Genomic DNA, 19,742 nt, shown 5'->3' with positions numbered 1-19,742 from the left:
AATAATCTTATTTTTTAATTTTGAGATTATTACTACGATAAAAATGACTTGGAGATTAACGCTATGATAATCTCATTTTCGCAATATTGCTGAAAAGATATTCAATTCATCAATACGATCCATTTGTTAATAAGTATGTAATATATAAAAATGTGAAAAGAATAATTGATATACTAGAAATAACTTGTTATTTTTTGTGATATAGAAAAATTAAAGTAAATTTTCATAAACAAAATATACAAAATAAATTTACAAAATTTATTATGTTATTATTAATTATATAAGATATACAAAATTTATTACTGGGAGATATATTACAAAGAATACACTTTCCAATCATAAAATTTAACTTTTCCAAAATGTTGTATGTCTGAATATTTTGTCGATGGATAGTTAACATTACATTTAAATACCAAAAATCAATAATTAGTAATTAAAAAGTTCTAGAAAAAAGTAATTAAATAATTAATAATTAAAGCGTTGCTATCTCTCTGCAGCGTTGGTTTAGTATTTAGCGTTAAAATCTCCGACATTGAAGTCTCCGCTGTTGAAGTCTCCAGCGAAAAATATATCTTGCAAATGCAGACATCCTTGAAATGAAAATACATGAGAGAGTCTTATATTGCAAAACTGCATTTCTGAAAATCAAGGGCAATTTGCGTGGTCAAGGGCTTCCTCTGACGGCGCGTTATACTTGCATGTTCGCCGGTTATTTAAGCAATATTGAGATGGAATTACTTATCGTCAGTCTCACAATATGTATCCCACAAGGTAATACATAATTTCCCGTCTCAATTTTTCCTCATACACTGAAAAATATAATAGCACAAAATTATTATAATAAAGTACTATCTTCCTTCATTGACTAGTCATAACAATCATTAAATATCAATAATAGCATAAGTGAAAAGTTTCATCGTTTAATAATATCAGAATGTTATTTATACTTTGCACGACAAAAGAGTTCAAGATATCCAAGATTTGTTATTGAGAATAGAGAGGAAATACAAACATATAATTGACATAAGAAGCAATTAATGCTAATATATGATAATATCAAAAAGACAGTACAAGGAAACCTGTTCAGTTTATGTATTTGAATATATTAACATATTCGAAAGTTAGAAAGAGCGAGCAATAACTCTGAACCATCTCTATAGTAATTTAAATCTGCGATTATCGTAAAAATACACTATGCCTATCACAATATACCGTAACTAAATAATCATCGATTCGTCATCGCCACCGTTATTTGTGCATTAGGTGGCGAAAGAGATTGCGTCATAATGCGAGTGAAAATTGGAAGTTAAAAGATGCAAACAGAAATTTTCAATCTCTTTGTATGGCAAACCCGCGTACTGAGATCGGTGCTGAGGTTGAGGCGGAGGTCGGGCCCATGGGCGGGCCCCGCCGCTCCCGAAGGGGGCCTATATAAGTAGACTCGCTCAGCATTATAACGCGATCCAACACAATCACTTCTGCCTCATCAACAACCAGACATGCATCCTCCCGTGAGTATCGTTTTTTTTTTCTTTTCTGTCTCATTTGTTTTGCTTATTCACTATATTAATGTTACACGGTGTTATGATTGAGTGCATTAATTAGTATATTATTTTAGAAATTTGACCGCAATTTTTATAAAATTAAAAATCCTTTATTCTGTAATTTAAAAAAATATACGGTTTTAAAAATCATATTAATTTTATTATAAAAAATAATATATATAAACGTGATATGTTTGTGTACGTGTGTAAAATTTATCGTATTGTAAATATTATATATTGTATATTATAAAACTGTTAATATTTTTAAGTGCATCTTCTTGATAAAGGAAAAATCTCATAATGACTACGTTTAATAATATATATGATATAAACGTGATATGTTTGTGTACGTGTGTAAAATTTATTGTATTGTAAATATTATATATTGTATAATATAAAACTGTTAATATTTTTAAGTGCATCTTTTGCACGACAAAAGAGTTCAAGATATCCAAGATTTGTTATTGAGAATAGAGAGGAAATACAAACATATAATTGACATAAGAAGCAATTAATGCTAATATATGATAATATCAAAAAGACAGTACAAGGAAACCTGTTCAGTTTATGTATTTGAATATATTAACATATTCGAAAGTTAGAAAGAGCGAGCAATAACTCTGAACCATCTCTATAGTAATTTAAATCTGCGATTATCGTAAAAATACACTATGCCTATCACAATATACCGTAACTAAATAATCATCGATTCGTCATCGCCACCGTTATTTGTGCATTAGGTGGCGAAAGAGATTGCGTCATAATGCGAGTGAAAATTGGAAGTTAAAAGATGCAAACAGAAATTTTCAATCTCTTTGTATGGCAAACCCGCGTACTGAGATCGGTGCTGAGGTTGAGGCGGAGGTCGGGCCCATGGGCGGGCCCCGCCGCTCCCGAAGGGGGCCTATATAAGTAGACTCGCTCAGCGTTATAACGCGATCCAACACAATCACTTCTGCCTCATCAACAACCAGACATGCATCCTCCCGTGAGTATCGTTTTTTTTTCTTTTCTGTCTCATTTGTTTTGCTTATTCACTATATTAATGTTACACGGTGTTATGATTGAGTGCATTAATTAGTATATTATTTTAGAAATTTAACCGCAATTTTTATAAAATTAAAAATCCTTCATTCTGTAATTTAAAAAAATATACGGTTTTAAAAATCATATTAATTTTATTATAAAAAATAATATATATAAACGTGATATGTTTGTGTACGTGTGTAAAATTTATCGTATTGTAAATATTATATATTGTATATTATAAAACTGTTAATATTTTTAAGTGCATCTTCTTGATAAAGGAAAAATCTCATAATGACTACGTTTAAAATAATGAATTCTAAAATAGCAGTGGATTAGTGATTAAATTCTTATAGATAAAAAAAGCAACGTTTATATTTTTTTGCGAAGAAATGGATTAATGAACGATGAATTTCACGTAACTCATTTATTCATTAGAAAAACGGAAATACGTAAAAAATTACTGTTTGATAATAACAGAAGTGCGCGTCGTCGTCGCGTCATTCCGACTTTCCTCAAAAATACGTGCACGATGCTTTTAGAAAGTGATCCGAATGCCAAAGTTTTTATGCAAATTTGTGTCACCAGGTGCTGTTTCTCTTGTTTTGCCTCGGCCTTGCGGTCGCCCAGCACAATCAACCGTATCAAGTGACTACACCGGTACCTATTTTAAAACAAATAAACAAGTAAGTGTTAAGATTATGTGCTTAATATTATATAATTGCATAAAAGCGAGAATGCAACGAGTATCTTTGAATTCTTTCGTTGCAACAATTATTTTATCATGTATAATGATAATATGTTATCTTCATAATTTTCTTTTTTATTAGTTTATATTTTTATCATTCTCTGATGAATGAGAAAATCGACAATTCGCAATATTTGTGTTTTTAGACACAACGAGGACGGTAGCTACAGTTATGGCTTTGAAGCAGCAGACGGCTCGTATAAAATCGAATCGAAATATCCGACCGGCGAGGTTTACGGCAAGTACGGCTTTGTGGATGACTCCGGAAATTTACGTGAGATCGAATACGGCGCGTCCAGACGCGGCTTCGAGCCGGTCGGTCCTGGGATAAACGTGCCCCCGCCAACCTTGACCGGCAACAGCATCGCCGGCGCTGGGAACGAGCCCGAGGATGACGGACAATACCGCGAAGACCCGTCGATTTATCATACCGATCTGCGTTACACCAACGGAGAACGTTACGAATCAGCGCCTAAACACAGGCAGCAACCGATCACCTACAATCCGCCGCAGCAGATCGCGCCGGCACCGGTACCGGTAGCTTACAATCAATTAAGGTGAGCAATCGCAATAAACTTTAACGTAGAGATTTGAAAATTTCAATCATAATTTTAATGCAAAATTCTTTGACAGGTCGATATTTTATTATTAATATTGTCATTAAAATATACTCGCAAGAATTTACAACATTTATTTTAAATTAAGAGAATCTAGAAATTAATATGAAAATCAAATTTATCAATCTTAGATTAAAATGCACGCTCAGATTAAAATGCACGCGGGAGACTTAACTCGCCGCGGAAAGAGCGCAAAAGGAGATAACCAGAGAATTAAATGTCAAGTAAATTACTCGAAAGTATCAAGATCGTGACTTGCTCAGCTTGATGGAGAATCGGTCGCACCTTCGTGGCTTCAACGGGAATAAAATCGAGTCGATTAACCTAATTTCTTAACTTTTCAGATATAACGCGCCCGTCAATTACCAGCCGGCGACGGTAAGCCCGCGGATCCAGTCGGAATATCGACCACAGTATCGATCGCAGTATCAACCACAATATCAAGGTCAGCAGTTGCAATCCACGTATCCTTCACCTGCGATTCCAGCCGGTCCCCAAGGACATGCCGCGAGCAGTATCGACGTCAACGCCGGTTTAGCATCTTACACAGTTAATTACAAACGATAAGAAGAGAAAGAGAAAATTGTGTCGTATGTACATATGTCATCGGTAATTGATATTTTAAGATTGTTATTGTGTAAACGTTCATTTAATTATTAATATTATTATCCGAATGTTTCGGTAACAGATTAATTTTTCATGTTAATTCAGCGATAGATAATGGCACAGTTGCATTAGTAGATATCTATGATTAGTTTAATTGTATTTTGGGTTGTACTTATCTTTCATCCTCGCGAGTTTCGAATGAGACAATACTTTCTACCTCTATTTTCTGACGTTTTCTCTACCTCTTTTGCTTCAAGAGAGTTTTTATCTCTCTTAATTAATTAAAAAATTATAACTCTTCTATAATTTATTTATCTTTAATTTCAACTTGCATATGTCTATTTTTTTTTCTCTTTTTCACTTGCAATGACACACATCAGCAATTTATGTGGCGTTTGTGCCTATATACGAAAGACCTTCTAGCATTATGTTTTCACCCGCGTTGCGTTCAATAAGTAATTTGAGATTCGTCAAGAGATCGACATATTGCAATCTTATTTATATATTTAAATACATGTATCATATATGTATACGTATGACACACAAACATATCATGCAATGTTAAGCAAGACAAATCTGTAAATAGAATACAATCTACGATCTAAGATCAATAACGGATTTGACGATTTGAAGAACACGTCATTGAACGATTTACATTGGCCTTGTAATAATATTGAGCAATATATATAAGCGAATAATCTTTAATCACATCGCAAGTACTTGACAATAAATTTCAGTTGCATGTGCCAAGTGCATACAGCGTCAACGGAGCTCCCTAGGTTCTCTTATTTAATAGTTGAAAACGCAGTTAACATTTTTTCCCCTGCGTACAAGGAACGCCATCAGGTTATACTTGACACACCCAAGAATTTTATCGTTGTGTAACTCTTAAAGACACCCGTACGTACCTTCGTAGTCAGTCCTTTCGATTGTGCGCTTAATAAAAATCTGCATGCATCGTGACGAACCAAATTTTCGCCATCCGAGAAACTTTACTATCCGCATTTTTTTGAAATTTTTTCTTTCTTTCAGTGATTTTAATTTTTTTTTAATTGTTTATCGATTATCGATTGTTAATCTGATTTTTACATTTATCATAACAGCATTTCGTCATTACAGAAAAATATATTTCGCATTTGTGTGTATGAAATTATAGAATTATAGAAGCTTTTAATTACAAAATTATAGAAACTTTTAATTACAACATTGTTAGTTGTTGATGGAAGTGAGATATAAAAAAGAGAGAGAGAGATATATATATATACACGATATATTTAATAAAATATATTATATAAATTGTATATTTTTGTCTCGAACTTTATTTTGGTATATTATTTGATGAAAATAACTCTCTGTATTTCGTCAATTCTTGTGTGGATATAACGGGAACTCTTGGCTCGTGCCACCATCATATGTTTCAGCTTCTAGGATCCTAAACTGCACGTACGAGGATTACGCGTTGCGCATACCTGACACGTGGAGAGTGCCGTGGACCACCGCCCAAGTCCACCTTTCACAATATAATCCGCAATCTACGCGATCTCGTTGCGCGATCAAGTGCCTGCTGTCCAATCGAGCACATATGTATCGAGAGAAAAGTTTGATGCAGCTCCTTTTCCTTTCGAACTTCCACAAATCGATCAGAATCATATCGCGATTATTAAAATAAAATACTTGTAAAATTAATTGAAACGTGATTAAAATAAAAATACACGCGCGTATAACATTTTGAAAAAATAAAGTCAATTTGTTTATTGTTAAAATGTTATAACTAATATTGCGTAAAGTAGATAACATAACGCATTGCAAGTGCATATAGAGTTCATGTACATTCTGTAATAATATTTCAAAACGATAGTCTTTTGAAAAAAATATGCAAACACGATAGCATGCACGCAAACATACCTAATAGTTTGTTGACTTTGATAACGACCAAGTTTTCATTTCCTTGTCTTTTATATACATTTTATCGCGATGCGGTACGCGTGCATGTAGTATCCGCGTTCACTCTCGAGACATTCTGATGCAAGGCGTGGTGCGTCGGTCCGGTGCGCCAGATGTCGGCAGAACTTGCTTTCCTTTATCGGGATAATGAACACATATAGCTTTCCTCTTTTTGTGGTAACCATATAATTATAAAACGACTCGATTCGCTAAGCCCGTCGCCAAAAGGTCATCTATATCTCTCATTAAAACATGATGTGACATTGCATTAAAATAATTATGTTTTCAGCGTTTCGAATTTTTACATTCTATTTCTTTAATCGATGCATTAATCTGCTTGAGATATATCATACATCCGTGAATCGCGATACGTGAGAAAATAAATAGAAGAGAATATGTATAAATATCCGCTTCTCGTCATACTTGCATCGTTGCTAATTATTCACGTAATTCACACACGCGACCTTAAATAAATTTCGATCAATTACAATGAGTAAGAACAGCATCTTCATTTACGCTCGTTTCTCACGTTAAAAAATATATGTATAAAACTCGTAATGTACTTAATTAACATGGGCAACGATATGTTTTCTTTAAAGATTAGATTTATTTTCATCTCAATTTTCACACACACACACATTAGTATCTATTATACTATTTTTAGTTTTTGACATTGATCAGGTTAATAAGACTACATATTGATAGCATAATAAATTCTTGCAACTTACAATTAATTTTACTTTTGAGAGATTTAATTATTTTTCTACATTATATAGTTCAATATGAAAGAATAATCGTTGATATTATTTTACGAATAATTTCCTGATATCACACTTTTGGTCATTTCAATATTAAACTTACATCACAGGGCATAAAATAAATGTAACAGGTTAAAATTACGTGTAAAACGTAAGTAAGATGAATGCAGACTTATACGAAAGGTCATCTATATCTCTCATTAAAACATGATGTGACATTGCATTAAAATAATTATGTTTTCAGCGTTTCGAATTTTTACATTCTATTTCTTTAATCGATGCATTAATCTGCTTGAGATATATCATACATCCGTGAATCGCGATACGTGAGAAAATAAATAGAAGAGAATATGTATAAATATCCGCTTCTCGTCATACTTGCATCGTTGCTAATTATTCACGTAATTTACACGCGCGACCTTAAATAAATTTCGATCAATTACAATGAGTAAGAACAGCATCTTCATTTACGCTCGTTTCTCACGTTAAAAAATATATGTATAAAACTCGTAATGTACTTAATTAACATGGGCAACGATATGTTTTCTTTAAAGATTAGATTTATTTTCATCTCAATTTTCACACACACACACATTAGTATCTATTATACTATTTTTAGTTTTTGACATTGATCAGGTTAATAAGACTACATATTGATAGCATAATAAATTCTTGCAACTTACAATTAATTTTACTCTTTTGAGAGATTTAATTATTTTTCTACATTATATAGTTCAATATGAAAGAATAATCGTTGATATTATTTTACGAATAATTTCCTGATATCCAAAAATTTTGGTCATTTCAATATTAAATCACATCACAGGGCACAAAATAAATGTAACAGGTTAAAATTACGTGTAAAACGTAAGTAAGATGAATGCAGACTTATACGTAACAAACCCATATTGGTATTTGTCTAAACAGGCGCGTGTGCCCCGAGGATAGAGAATGACTCTTTTATGTTTTAGATAATCCAGACGCTAATCACATCACCTTTTTGTATAGCAACCACATTATCGAGTTCTTGCGAATCAGAATTCGAGCCGTGCGAGTGATGTGATCGACTTGTCGTTGGGCGCGGGCAATTGCTTCTGACTGTTGCATAAAAATAGAAAGCATTGTAACATTAATCTCGGAGAAAATTGCTCGAGGAATAGAAAAATCGATAGAAAATTGCGTTTTGATATTCGGGAAAAATTCTTACCAAACTTGATTAAAAGTAGAATGCTAAGTTCATATAAATGAAAAACGCACCATCTTAGACAGTATTCCTGGATGCTCTATGATGACATATCGAGAAATTAATTTGACTTAAAATGATCCACATTAGTAAATATCAGGGCTGGTGATGTCATGACTGTTTTTGAAAATATTGACTCGAGAATGGTGAGACTCTCAGTTATTGTAAATACTTTAATCGTAAATCTTCCATTCTTCGTAGCAAATTATAAAGTATTTTATTTTTATAGGAATAGATATCATTTTCTGAATTAGAAAGATATTTACGACGTGATCTCTTCATCTAATCTTTCTTAAAATACTTGTATAATTACAAATTTAATACGTTTTTATGTTTAAATATATTTTGAAGACTGTTATAAAAATATTTAAATGTACTATTTATTTTTGTTGAATTTTTGTGAAAAATATTTAACTAAAAATATCATCTGAAATTTTTTATCAATATTTTTGTGGTGCTAATATTTAGTAATACGTTACTGCTCCCTCAATCAAAACGATCGGCATTAATTAATATCGTTTTAGTAAGTTAATTAATCAATGATTAATTCAACGAGACTTTAGAAGCTAAAACATCGTATCGTTAATACAATCGGGGAGATTATATAATTTTGCCTAACTAAGACTAGTGATTAAACTAATTGATTTATTATAGGATCAACAATTATACCTTTTTTTCGATGCTCATACAAAATTGACCGGTCTTGAGCTTCTTTTCCTTTCACTGAGTGGCATTGGGGCACGCCGCAAGATAGATCTTTGGCGGAACGAAATTGTGAATGCAGGCATAATGTGGGTCGTTCGCAAGCAATAATGGCCGGTCTTAATCGCGAGATATGCCTCGTAGAAGTCTTCGTTAAACTGCACCAACGTAATCGTCTTTAGGACCTTGAGGACATAATTGCGTTACAAGCATGGGAAATAAAAAGCTTCCTTGCTCTTCTTTCTTTATTCTTTTCATTTAAACATATTCACTTTACAAATTTATATTTCGCATATCTCATATATCTTCATATATATCTATCTTCTGTGTATTATATACAATAAATAATCTAATTTAATTATTATTATTAATTATTATTGAATACAGCAGCGTTAACTTGTTTACATATTATAAGTATTAATTAACGCATAGAGCAATGAGAAAAATTAACGAAACAAGAAGTGGTAATATTGGTCAGCCAGCCGTCCAATGGGCCGATAGAAAGTTGCAAAATGTCTCCATCCATCGAATAATTTTATAGGCGGAACTCAGGTGATCCGCAGTGCGTTTCGCAAACTCGGGTGAAAACACTGCGAGTGATCGACTGGTCTGCAAAGGCCGTACTCCATTTTACCGAATCGTTATTCAACCTTGTATTCGGTCAGTTTCAAGGAGACGAATGGGAGTCACGCCGTTATATTTTGAGACCCAATGCCGTAACATCCGTTCTTATAGACTGCGCGGAATTTAATGCAAAACCAGATAGTCAAATTTTTAATCTTCGGTCACAAATATGGGTACAATCAAATCAAGAGGCGGAGCGATATGTAATAATACTTTCTCTTTTTCGAGATACTACTTGAACAAGAACGAAAGTGTGTGTCACGGGGCAGAACGTATTGTTAAGATTGATATTATGTAAACTCGATGCTTCAAATTGTGGTCAATTATACTTGATTTTTCAGTGAACAATCTCTTCTATAATTTACGCGCTCGTAGAAAGATTTCGAAAAGATGAAAAGTACTTTCAATAACATAACCCGTAAAAAAACTTACGCTTCCTCATTAAATTTAATAATTGATAGTCAAGCATGAAACTCATAAGAGATCTCGATTGCCTTGATAAATAATAATTTTACCTCTCGAGAGTTCTCGACAAGCTTATTTATTAAGAGACCTACATTTGATTGTACGCTGATAAAGAAGTTACAAGCTCTTAAATTAGAAGATGATATAACTTTTAAATAAAATATTTGCATATCAAGTTATATTTATTCTATAACTAATAATTTCTTATCACTGTAATCTCCGACGTCTAAGTTTCTAAAACAGACACAAGTAAAATATTTAATACACAAGTTGCAGATTGATTTCGAATTTGTATAAACAAAAATATGTATGCTCTCAAAACGGTTATACTAACGTGCGTGATACAGGAATTGTAGAACCCGTAAAGTTAATGGTTAAAAACTGGATTTAAAATTGCTCCGAAAGATCAAACGACATGGCGTTGATAAAATCGCTCGTTTTTTTTATACCACGGTTGGACGGCGAAACAGTAGCCAGCCAATAAGAACGGGTGCACTTGTCAAATTATTTGAAACGGTGCTCTTGCCGTTTCTCTTTCGTGGCCCCAATCTGTGTCGCCAGTTTTACATAATATCTCACCTTAGAAACTCGGCACACCAGTTCCATAAAACCGATTCAATTTTTCATCCGAGCGAGTTACATGATAATCGACTACCAATTTCTATGTATATAAAATTTATTTATTCGCGTTCAGCGCAGAAAATTATTATCGGGCAAAGGAAATTTTTCCAAACTTATCATATCTATTCTCAGAACCGTCTCGTATTTTTAATTATACAAGAAATAGAAAACAATATTCTTTTTTTTTTAAATCGATTCTTTTGTTAATTAAATCGATTCTTTTGTTTTTAATCGATGGACAGCTTATAAGAATTAATGACAAAATTCTATCCGCGTTGTCGATCCGCGGATCGATTAACCGGGCGACAATTTTCCAGATTTCCGAGAAACCAGAATAAGCTGGTGGGGAATATTTAGGGGATATAAGGTGCTGTAACGAGACAAGGCGACCGTGCATACGTACAGGAGTACGAATAGATAGTGAAAGTCCCCCGGAGCTAACAGGAGAACAGAGAGAGGGAGCGGGGGGAGACCCAGTAAGGTATATGAGGGCCTCAGTCCGAGCAATCGCCGGTACTCTAGCCTCGCTGCCTACTTACATTCACACACACTAACACTACCACCGACCGCGGGGAAACATGATGCACACCCTCGCGACGGTACGTATCTGAGTGCATCTCATCAACAATCACTGATGTCGTCATTACACTCTTCCTAGTTTTCGTAGTTGCCTATCATGGATCTTTATCGCGCTATGAAAAAGCCTTTGAACGTGAGCGCGGAATCGCGTGTGATGTGATTGTGACTGTGATCAGTGTATATCTATATTGTGAGCCCGACAAAACCGCTTGGAAAATTTACACGCGAGTTCTGAGAGAGAAATTTGCTCTGATTTTCAAATATCTTGTCTTATCATTCAGCAGATTTTTATATTTCTCGATTTCCCATTTTTTATGATTTTATATTGTCAGAAGTGAAAATTGTTTTATAGAATGCTATGAATATTACTATTCATATCACAGTTTATTGCAAAAATTTCTACAATTAAAGGCAATTTAAAAAAGAAATCGAGACTTTCATATCGGAGAATGATGTTAATAACCGGTCGCATTTCCTTTCGAGTTTTTACGTCAATTCATTAATATTTAATTTCATTTTTTCTTCTGTCATTTACGACTCTAATCATCGAGATCGACATTAAATTCCCGGCAAGAAACTAAACGATCGCAACGTCGGCGGCATTAAACGCATAATCTTGGTCGCGTTGCGCAACTCTCGTGTGTGATCTCGTTTCCTACTTTCTTCTACGTCGAGGAAAAATTTATTAAGGTTTCACCGATTATAACGCGCCAGCGCCGAGACGCGTTCATTTTTATATTGTTCGCGGAAAAAGAATTATATAATTCGTTATTATGTTCGTGAGCGTGGTCGCGTGCGATGGCCGGAGGATACGAGCAATTGTCGAGACCGGTTGCACCAGCATTGGTTAACCATGGCGAATTAACCACATGGTGCGCCATACAAGGCATGAACTAATCTTTTTCATTCTCCTCACCGTTTTTCCTGCGGTAAAAAATACTATGCATTTAAAATATTTTTTTCTCTCACAAAAAAATTATATAGAATAGAGGAAAAAGAAAAAGAAATTTCAGTCTATAGTTTTTATATATACTGTGAAATTTGAATTTTCTAAGAGCATGCAGAAAATATAAACGGAGCATAGAGGATATATATAATACAATTGAAATCAAGATTGCGAATTAATATCAAATTAGCAGTGCAATTATTCGTACGTATATATATTTAGTATTATAATTATACTATCATTGGGGAAATAAAAATGTTTATGCTACATAATAAGCTAACAATGTAATACATAATTATGTAAATATAAATAGTAGCACGGTATGAATAATGGCACAAACATAAGCGAATAATCTTCGAAAGGCGGAGAATTAATTAATAGCTTTAATTAATCGGAATTGCTTAATTGGATTCCAATCTTATCGCGGCATTTCACACTCACCTATTTAGAATTACAGGAAGCATAATATGCAGATCGAATGAATGAATTAATTGTTCTTGTTAATTTTAGAATCGGCACGCGTCTCGTAATCGCGTACGAGATAGAGGACACGCACGGTCACGCGTGAAAGATGGCAATTAATAACTTGATTTATTGACATTTTGATATGCGCATTCATAGGGCGAGTTCCGCGACTCGAGACCTGTTTACTGTCGCAACAATGGAGGCGATCGCGGAATCCGGTACGGTTTCGAGCTATTTGCAGTCCATTCTCAATCGTGTCGCAACGCGTGTGACGGTTAAGGTTCTCCAGATATATATCTGTCTTAAGTTCACACGTCAGCGCATGGTGATATAACATTTTCATGAGATTAACGGGGTTCACAACTTCGTGACGCTACTTAAACACCTCGCGCTACGCGTCAAGAAATTCCCGTTTTATTTCGTGTCAAACCTTGACGTTTTTTCTTATGTGTGCAAGTGACAGACATCGTTGCAATCACAATGACACATAAAAATCAATAAATTTAGCGACTCTAAGGAGAAGTCGTAAAATGTTCGGTTATCGTTGTCCTGAATTACTTGCTGCAATATTTGTATATAATTTTTGTAAACTCTATCACTTTAAATTAAAAAAAAAAAAATTAATTTCTAAATTAAATCTAAATAAAAAATATTTGTTTGTAATATGCATGATTTAATATAGTAATTATTAAATTTAATATAAAAAATCTAAAACTAAGAGAGAAAGCTAGTTAAATATGCAACTAGCAAGTTATAATGAAAAATTAAAACACTGTTACCTTCTTGATGTATTAACATCCACAGACACAATCTACATGCTTTAAATATAACATATTGCAAAAAGCACCAAACACTGACAGCATTTCTATGTTTCAGGTAGCAACAGTACTTGCCGCGCTGCTGGCAGTGTCGGCGCAGCAGTACCAACAAGCCGGCGGTAATTACGTCGACGATTATGCCCAGTATGACTCGCAACAACCGAGCCAGCCTACCCCGCGTAGTTACGCGACCAACGAGGCACCGGCCCGTCAATCGGCCGCACCGGCAAATCCGAAGCCGACTCCGGTGGCGATCCTGAAGCAGATAAATCGCCACAATGAAGACGGCTCATACACATACGGTTTTGAGGGCGCTGACGGTTCCTTCAAGATCGAGACCAAGCTGCCGACCGGTGACGTCAAGGGCAAGTACGGCTTCGTCGACGACACCGGCAAGGTCCGCATAGTCGAATACGGCGCGAATCAGTACGGCTTCCAGCCAGCCGGTGACGGTATCACCGTCGCCCCGCCGACCCTGTTCGACGAGACCACCAGCAAGGAGGCTCTCGACGCGCAGGCTTACGAAGAGTATCAACAGCGGCAACAGCAGCAGCAACAGGCGGCCGCACGTCCGGCTTATCAACCACCACCGTCTCAATCGCACACTCAGGCCGTGTACGCTCCAGCGCAAGTAGCCCCGAGCAGACCGGCTCTACCTAAACCACCCATCTTCACGCCGGCTGCTGCCCAGGAACAGCAACGGTCTCAGCTGGTGCAACATAATCCGGCTTACGATGAGCCTGCGCCGGCCTCGCAGCTCTACAATCAGGGACCAGCACAGTTCGGCCCGGCGCCGAATCAGGAACGCCGTGCCCAGCCGCAGGCCCGCAGCGGTAGCGGCATCCTGGACCAGCTCGCCAGGGACTACGCTTTGCCTCAGGGAGTGGCACCACCGCTGCACGACATCAGCTTCGGCTATTACTAGTCCTACTCCTTTTGTCTAACGAAGACGGAAGAGTCTGAGATCGATCGCGTTGCTAAAAAATTTTATAAGCTATTAAAGAAATTATTTTTTTTTTTTTATAGACAAGATATCTACTTGATATTATATTTTAATGTTAATTTTATACAACAATTAAGGGTTAGAATTGTTGCGACTGATTTCGGCCTCGTCTGTATCCCGGTTGCGTGTTGGTCTTATATTTTATTCGTGAACGAGAGACGATGACTAATTAATCCATCAATAATCATGTACGACGTAATCCGCTTCCTTCAAAGTCAGCGACGATGTGATTAATGATTGTCGCGAACATAGACCGTCCATTATTTGAAAATCGAGAACTATTGTATTGATGTTTGATATCGCGAGGCGAAAGCTAAGATTCCATCTCATTCATTGCACAATTTCTTATATTAATTATACAATATTTCCTATTCTATTTAATTAAGAATCAAGATGCATTAAAACAGAAATCATAGATCTCATCTATTTCATAATATAAAAAAATCTGATAAATGATGTTAAAGGTCAATTCGCTGGTATAAATCAAATAAATTTTAGCGTATTTTTTTTTTAATTTTAGAAATTCAATAAAGTAATAAAAAAAAGTTTCTCAAAGTATCATAAAACTTGAAGTACTGACTTTCTGAGTAAACACTAACGTTTAGATCTTCGACTTTATACTTCAACGATCATGATTAGTTGCTTTCATGGATCTATCAAGTTATAATATTAGGGAGTTTTTTGATGTTATCTTTTTATAAATTATTGTTATACATTTCACGAGTCATCAAAAAATTATTTGAATAAACAGTTGTAACGAGAGAAGTTGTAAAAATTTTACATTTTATGTAAATGGTGTAAATAAAAAAATTTCTCGTTTCCCCCTTTTCGGTGGGTGTCCACGTTCGTTTTTACTCTAGGAAACGTGGCTCGCCTTAAGAACTTACCAGTGAAGTACCGTTGCGTTAGAACTGCGTATTCACGACGAAGTCCCGAAGAATGTATCTTAATTGGACGCGCTTATTTTACTGTAATTAGATTATTGTAAGGTAATTCGAGTGGAATAAAGTAAGGCCAATACTAAATTCCGTCATCTACTATATGGAACGCGTAAGACACCCGTACAATGCCGGTGTAATAAAATTTCCTGGTTTCACCTCTCCAATTATGCCTCTCGTTAAGCATAAAGGCTTTCAATGTTCATATTTGTTGAACGCATAAAAGAGTACACACTTCCGCTGCGTAATAATTTATACTCAATCCTAAATTATCGTCCTTCGCATATTGTGAGAACACGGTAAAAAATTGAGTTTGGATTGCATACAACAATCACGGTACAGAATTCGATTGTATCGTTATTTTACCTAAGAAACACATCAAACTTCGACACTCGTGATAACTTCTTTTAGCGTTAAACGCTTATATCTCAAGATTTATAATATTTTAAAGTTTCTATATAAAAAATTATTTGTTTTACACAACTAATTTTATTCTGTTTAAAAAATGCATCTATTATCAAATATTTTGTGTGTAATTCTGTAAATATTTTATTTTTGAAAATATTCTCGAGAGAAGAACTCTTTTATCATAGATATTTTTTTTTAATTCTATCGCAATATCTTTTTTTTTATTTTTCAATACTCTTGTATCCATAATTTAAAAACGCCTGATGCAATGACGACCAAAGTCACATTGTTGCAGAAACGACTGCATGCGGTTGCGATTTTATCTTTTCCCTCTTCGACTTCCATAAAGATTGCGAAATATCGCGAGCAGAGACCAGTCGGATTTCTCACAGGATAAATTCTCGCGTCGCGCAGAATCTGGCCTTTATCTCTTCTTCTACTTTTGGATTACCAAAATCACATGTTCCCACGCCCTCTTTACTGCATACGAATGGGGTTTCTCGTAATTTCGCCACAATGGCGATTCGGCAAATGTTTCTAGAAACATCCGTCATTTCTAGAAGTATCTATCTAGTACCGAGACTTGTATTGCACTTAACAAAGGGGAGTTCTACTTTCATTCTGAGAAAGTCTCAAGGTGAGCAAGGCCGCGTTATACTTTTCTATCTTTAGAAGTTTTCAACGGCCGATTCAACGCAAAAATTCAACGCGCGTATGCTAAGTGTATAATATTCTAAATTCTTGATAAAACGCGATCTTGCTGATTCCGCAATTTCTACATGTTTTTAACTTCCGATATCTTTCGTAACGAGTAACTAGAAATAAGCTTATGCAAAGTAGACACGATAGACATTTTCCCCATCTATTTATTATAATTATATGAGTCTACTATAATTATTTATTGCTATATATATAATTAATTTATTTTAAAATTTATGCTTTTGCATAATCTATAATTGTCTCATATTTGTAATTTCTGCAGCACATTTTCTTGTAGTTCTTTTTCTTTTATTACAAAAATACAATAATCTTATTCTTGTTTGCATTATTTATGCCGTTGTATTGCACATTTCAAGGGTCGCGTTCCAAAGCGCATAATAAATACCTTCTTTCTCTCTCCCATCACGTACCGCGATTTGCAAGGTGAAGAGTCGCATACTCGTGCACTCGCCTGTCAACGAAGGTCGTCTTTCGTATATTAATACGAAATGTAATTGTAAGAGTAAGATCGTTTTCACGATTACAGGACAAATTGCAATGACAACCTGGCGTTGCGCCAAATGATCGTATAAATGCAACAACCTATCGAAGATGCAACGTTTGCATAACAGTATCTATATATATATATATATATTGATACATTGCCAGTAGTAAAGTATACCTGTTGACACTCATTCCTTAGAAAGCTGAAACATGTATCGAGATAATGCCTATTACGCGACCTTAATTATCTAATTAAAATCATTATTATTTTTATTGAATTGCGAAGTCTCGAATAGTAATAATGATTCGATAATGAAGTATATGGTTGTCGTGTCATGAGATTTGTAAAATCACACGAGATTAAAAGCGCTACTCGTAACGGGCCGTTGACACTTGTCAGCCAGGCGAGTCACGCAAAACGTTCCATCGGATTTCAACATTAGACGACAGACTGGCAGGCTTCACCTACCTAGCTCGATTGAATTTATGCTCTCCGTAGGAGTTGCACGAAATCTACGATAATGCAAGCGTTGATGCAAGCGATCGTGACTCTCGATCGAGACTCGGTGAAAATTTGGGAAAGAAATAATTAAAATGTTCCTATCGTAATTTTACACAATTTACAAGATGCAATTTACTTATATATCTATCTAATCTTCTTTTACAATTTATTAATCTTAAGAACTTTCTAAATTTATTTATTATATTTCTATATTTATTTTCTGTTCAATTTTTAAGTTTTTATATTTAAAGCTATCATTAATAAATGTGTGTTGTTCAAATAACTTGGTTAGTTGATCGCGAAGAAACGTTGTGTAATTTATGACGATAATTAATAACGACGAATTCCACGTAAATGCGTAACAGAGTGTGATAGTATCCGTTGAATAAATTTTTGCGCAATACCAGAAATAAAACTGATTAAATTACAAAGTTTGCACGCACGTTACGGAGAGGGTAACTAAGATATGTAATGCTAGCATAAAGACCGATCTGTGTAGTGCGAGCGTGAAAATAGCCACGTGAAAATAACTTTCCCCTTCGAAAGTTTTAAGACGGTCAGCTGAGCGCCGCGAAATCTGCTCGCGATCACGTCAGGAAGTGCGGCAGCATTGATAATGTGAATTATGTATGTATAGACACGTAATCAAGATATCTATCACGCGATATATACATATACATATAACATTCTGTTAATAATTATGAATTATTGTAAATTATTTTCTCTTTTTTTTATGATAAAAATTCCTTCTCGAGTTTTTTTCTTACACGTATTCGAAAACTTCATGCTTTTATATTTATTAACTATATTACAGCTTGCTCTGAAATATATATCTTAAATCACACGGGGAGATTGTAAGACATTATAAAAAATTGGACAAATTTTATTTGTATAATTTTAAAAAATGTCAAAATATACACACAATTATTAATTATTAATAGTAACGATTATTTAATAAAATGAAGAGATTTGTCTTAGTTGCTATAATAACGTAAATGCGTCCACTAATTATACAAGCTTTACTCATTACTGTAGAACAACTTTCATTCCAGTCAAATAACATTATATACGGGTAGGTCAAGCCAAAGCTAGAGACGATCAGCTGAGCGTGCGGCAGAAAATACCGCAGCATTGATAATGAACCGAGTGTCTAGGCACGTGCCACTGCTCGTGCGCTCCGATCCTCGCGAGGAGATGAATCGATGCCCCAAGAAGTAATAACATCGTGTGCCGGCGGCGCCGCAAACTCACCCATTCGCCTCGTCTTTCCATTGATGATACCGAGAGCGAACTCGAATACGCCTCCATCCGATTTAATGAAAGCGACTGAACGCGATTTCTTGCAAGAAACCGGCTTCGCGATATTGGCATAAATCGCGCGACGAAATAATTGTCCTCTGTTGCTGCACAACTTTATTTAGTACTAAAAAGTTTTATGACAATTTCGCAAAATTTTGAAAACCAGTTGAGACATGAAAGTCCACAATTCTCGTGTAATTAAAATATCTAACTTTATTTTATACTCACGAGGAAATGTAATTAATAAAAAATGCGGCGCAGTTGCATTTTATTATTATTGTTTGCAAAAATTTTTTGATTTGATATTAATTTTAAAAATTGGTCGAATTTATTGACGGATAATCAATGATATTTGCCGTTTTTCTTATTCGACAAGCTGACAGATGTGAAACCGATGATTGTATCGATTACGTTCTAAGTACTCTTCCGTCCATGATACACGAGCGAAAGTACTTTATTATTAGAGATGGTGCGAATGCTTCGCAACTACCGTAAGAAAATAGGAGCATCAATTACCCTGCGATTCTCCCAAATTAATATACATCGTTCTCGCGGTACCCGAGACGTTAGCCACAATGTTAGCCACTCTACACGATCTCGCCGTCACTTTCTTCTTCTCGCTAGTATGCGCGTTGTATCGTATTTATGATCCACTAGATTAGCAATTTACAAGCCCGTTCCTG

The 19,742-nt window shown here is 34.9% G+C and overlaps 2 protein-coding genes across 2 annotated transcripts; both read left to right on the top strand.

Annotated features, from left to right (window-relative positions):
- Positions 1–2,485: 2,485 nt before the first annotated feature.
- LOC115236073 lies at positions 2,486–5,740 on the top strand. The gene is made up of 4 exons (XM_029808268.1): positions 2,486–2,532; positions 3,159–3,256; positions 3,465–3,875; positions 4,280–5,740. Exons 1-4 carry the CDS (start codon positions 2,521–2,523, stop codon positions 4,500–4,502), a joined length of 744 nt encoding a protein of 247 aa, XP_029664128.1. The 5' UTR covers positions 2,486–2,520; the 3' UTR covers positions 4,503–5,740.
- A 5,705-nt stretch (positions 5,741–11,445) lies between these two features.
- On the top strand, positions 11,446–16,880 carry LOC115236082 (RNA polymerase II degradation factor 1-like). The gene is made up of 2 exons (XM_029808284.1): positions 11,446–11,497; positions 13,765–16,880. The coding sequence occupies exons 1-2, from the start codon at positions 11,477–11,479 to the stop codon at positions 14,629–14,631; spliced, it is 888 nt and encodes a 295-aa protein (XP_029664144.1). The 5' UTR covers positions 11,446–11,476; the 3' UTR covers positions 14,632–16,880.
- Positions 16,881–19,742: the final 2,862 nt, after the last annotated feature.

The sequence above is a fragment of the Formica exsecta genome, unplaced genomic scaffold (assembly GCF_003651465.1).
Source record: "Formica exsecta isolate Colony F162 unplaced genomic scaffold, ASM365146v1 scaffold243, whole genome shotgun sequence".
Classification (NCBI taxonomy): Eukaryota; Metazoa; Arthropoda; class Insecta; order Hymenoptera; family Formicidae; genus Formica; species Formica exsecta.
The sequence above is the reverse complement of the archived record's forward strand: the minus strand, read 5'-3'. Positions and strand labels throughout refer to the sequence as shown.

Excerpts from the sequence above, each read along its gene's own strand:
- LOC115236082 (XM_029808284.1), top strand. The coding sequence starts at position 11,477 with ATGATGCACACCCTCGCGACG. Across the intron at positions 11,498-13,764 it reads TGATGCACACCCTCGCGACG|GTAGCAACAGTACTTGCCGC; the intron begins GTACGTATCTGA and ends TCTATGTTTCAG.
- LOC115236073 (XM_029808268.1), top strand. Across the intron at positions 3,257-3,464 it reads ATTTTAAAACAAATAAACAA|ACACAACGAGGACGGTAGCT; the intron begins GTAAGTGTTAAG and ends TTGTGTTTTTAG. Across the intron at positions 3,876-4,279 it reads GTAGCTTACAATCAATTAAG|ATATAACGCGCCCGTCAATT; the intron begins GTGAGCAATCGC and ends TTAACTTTTCAG.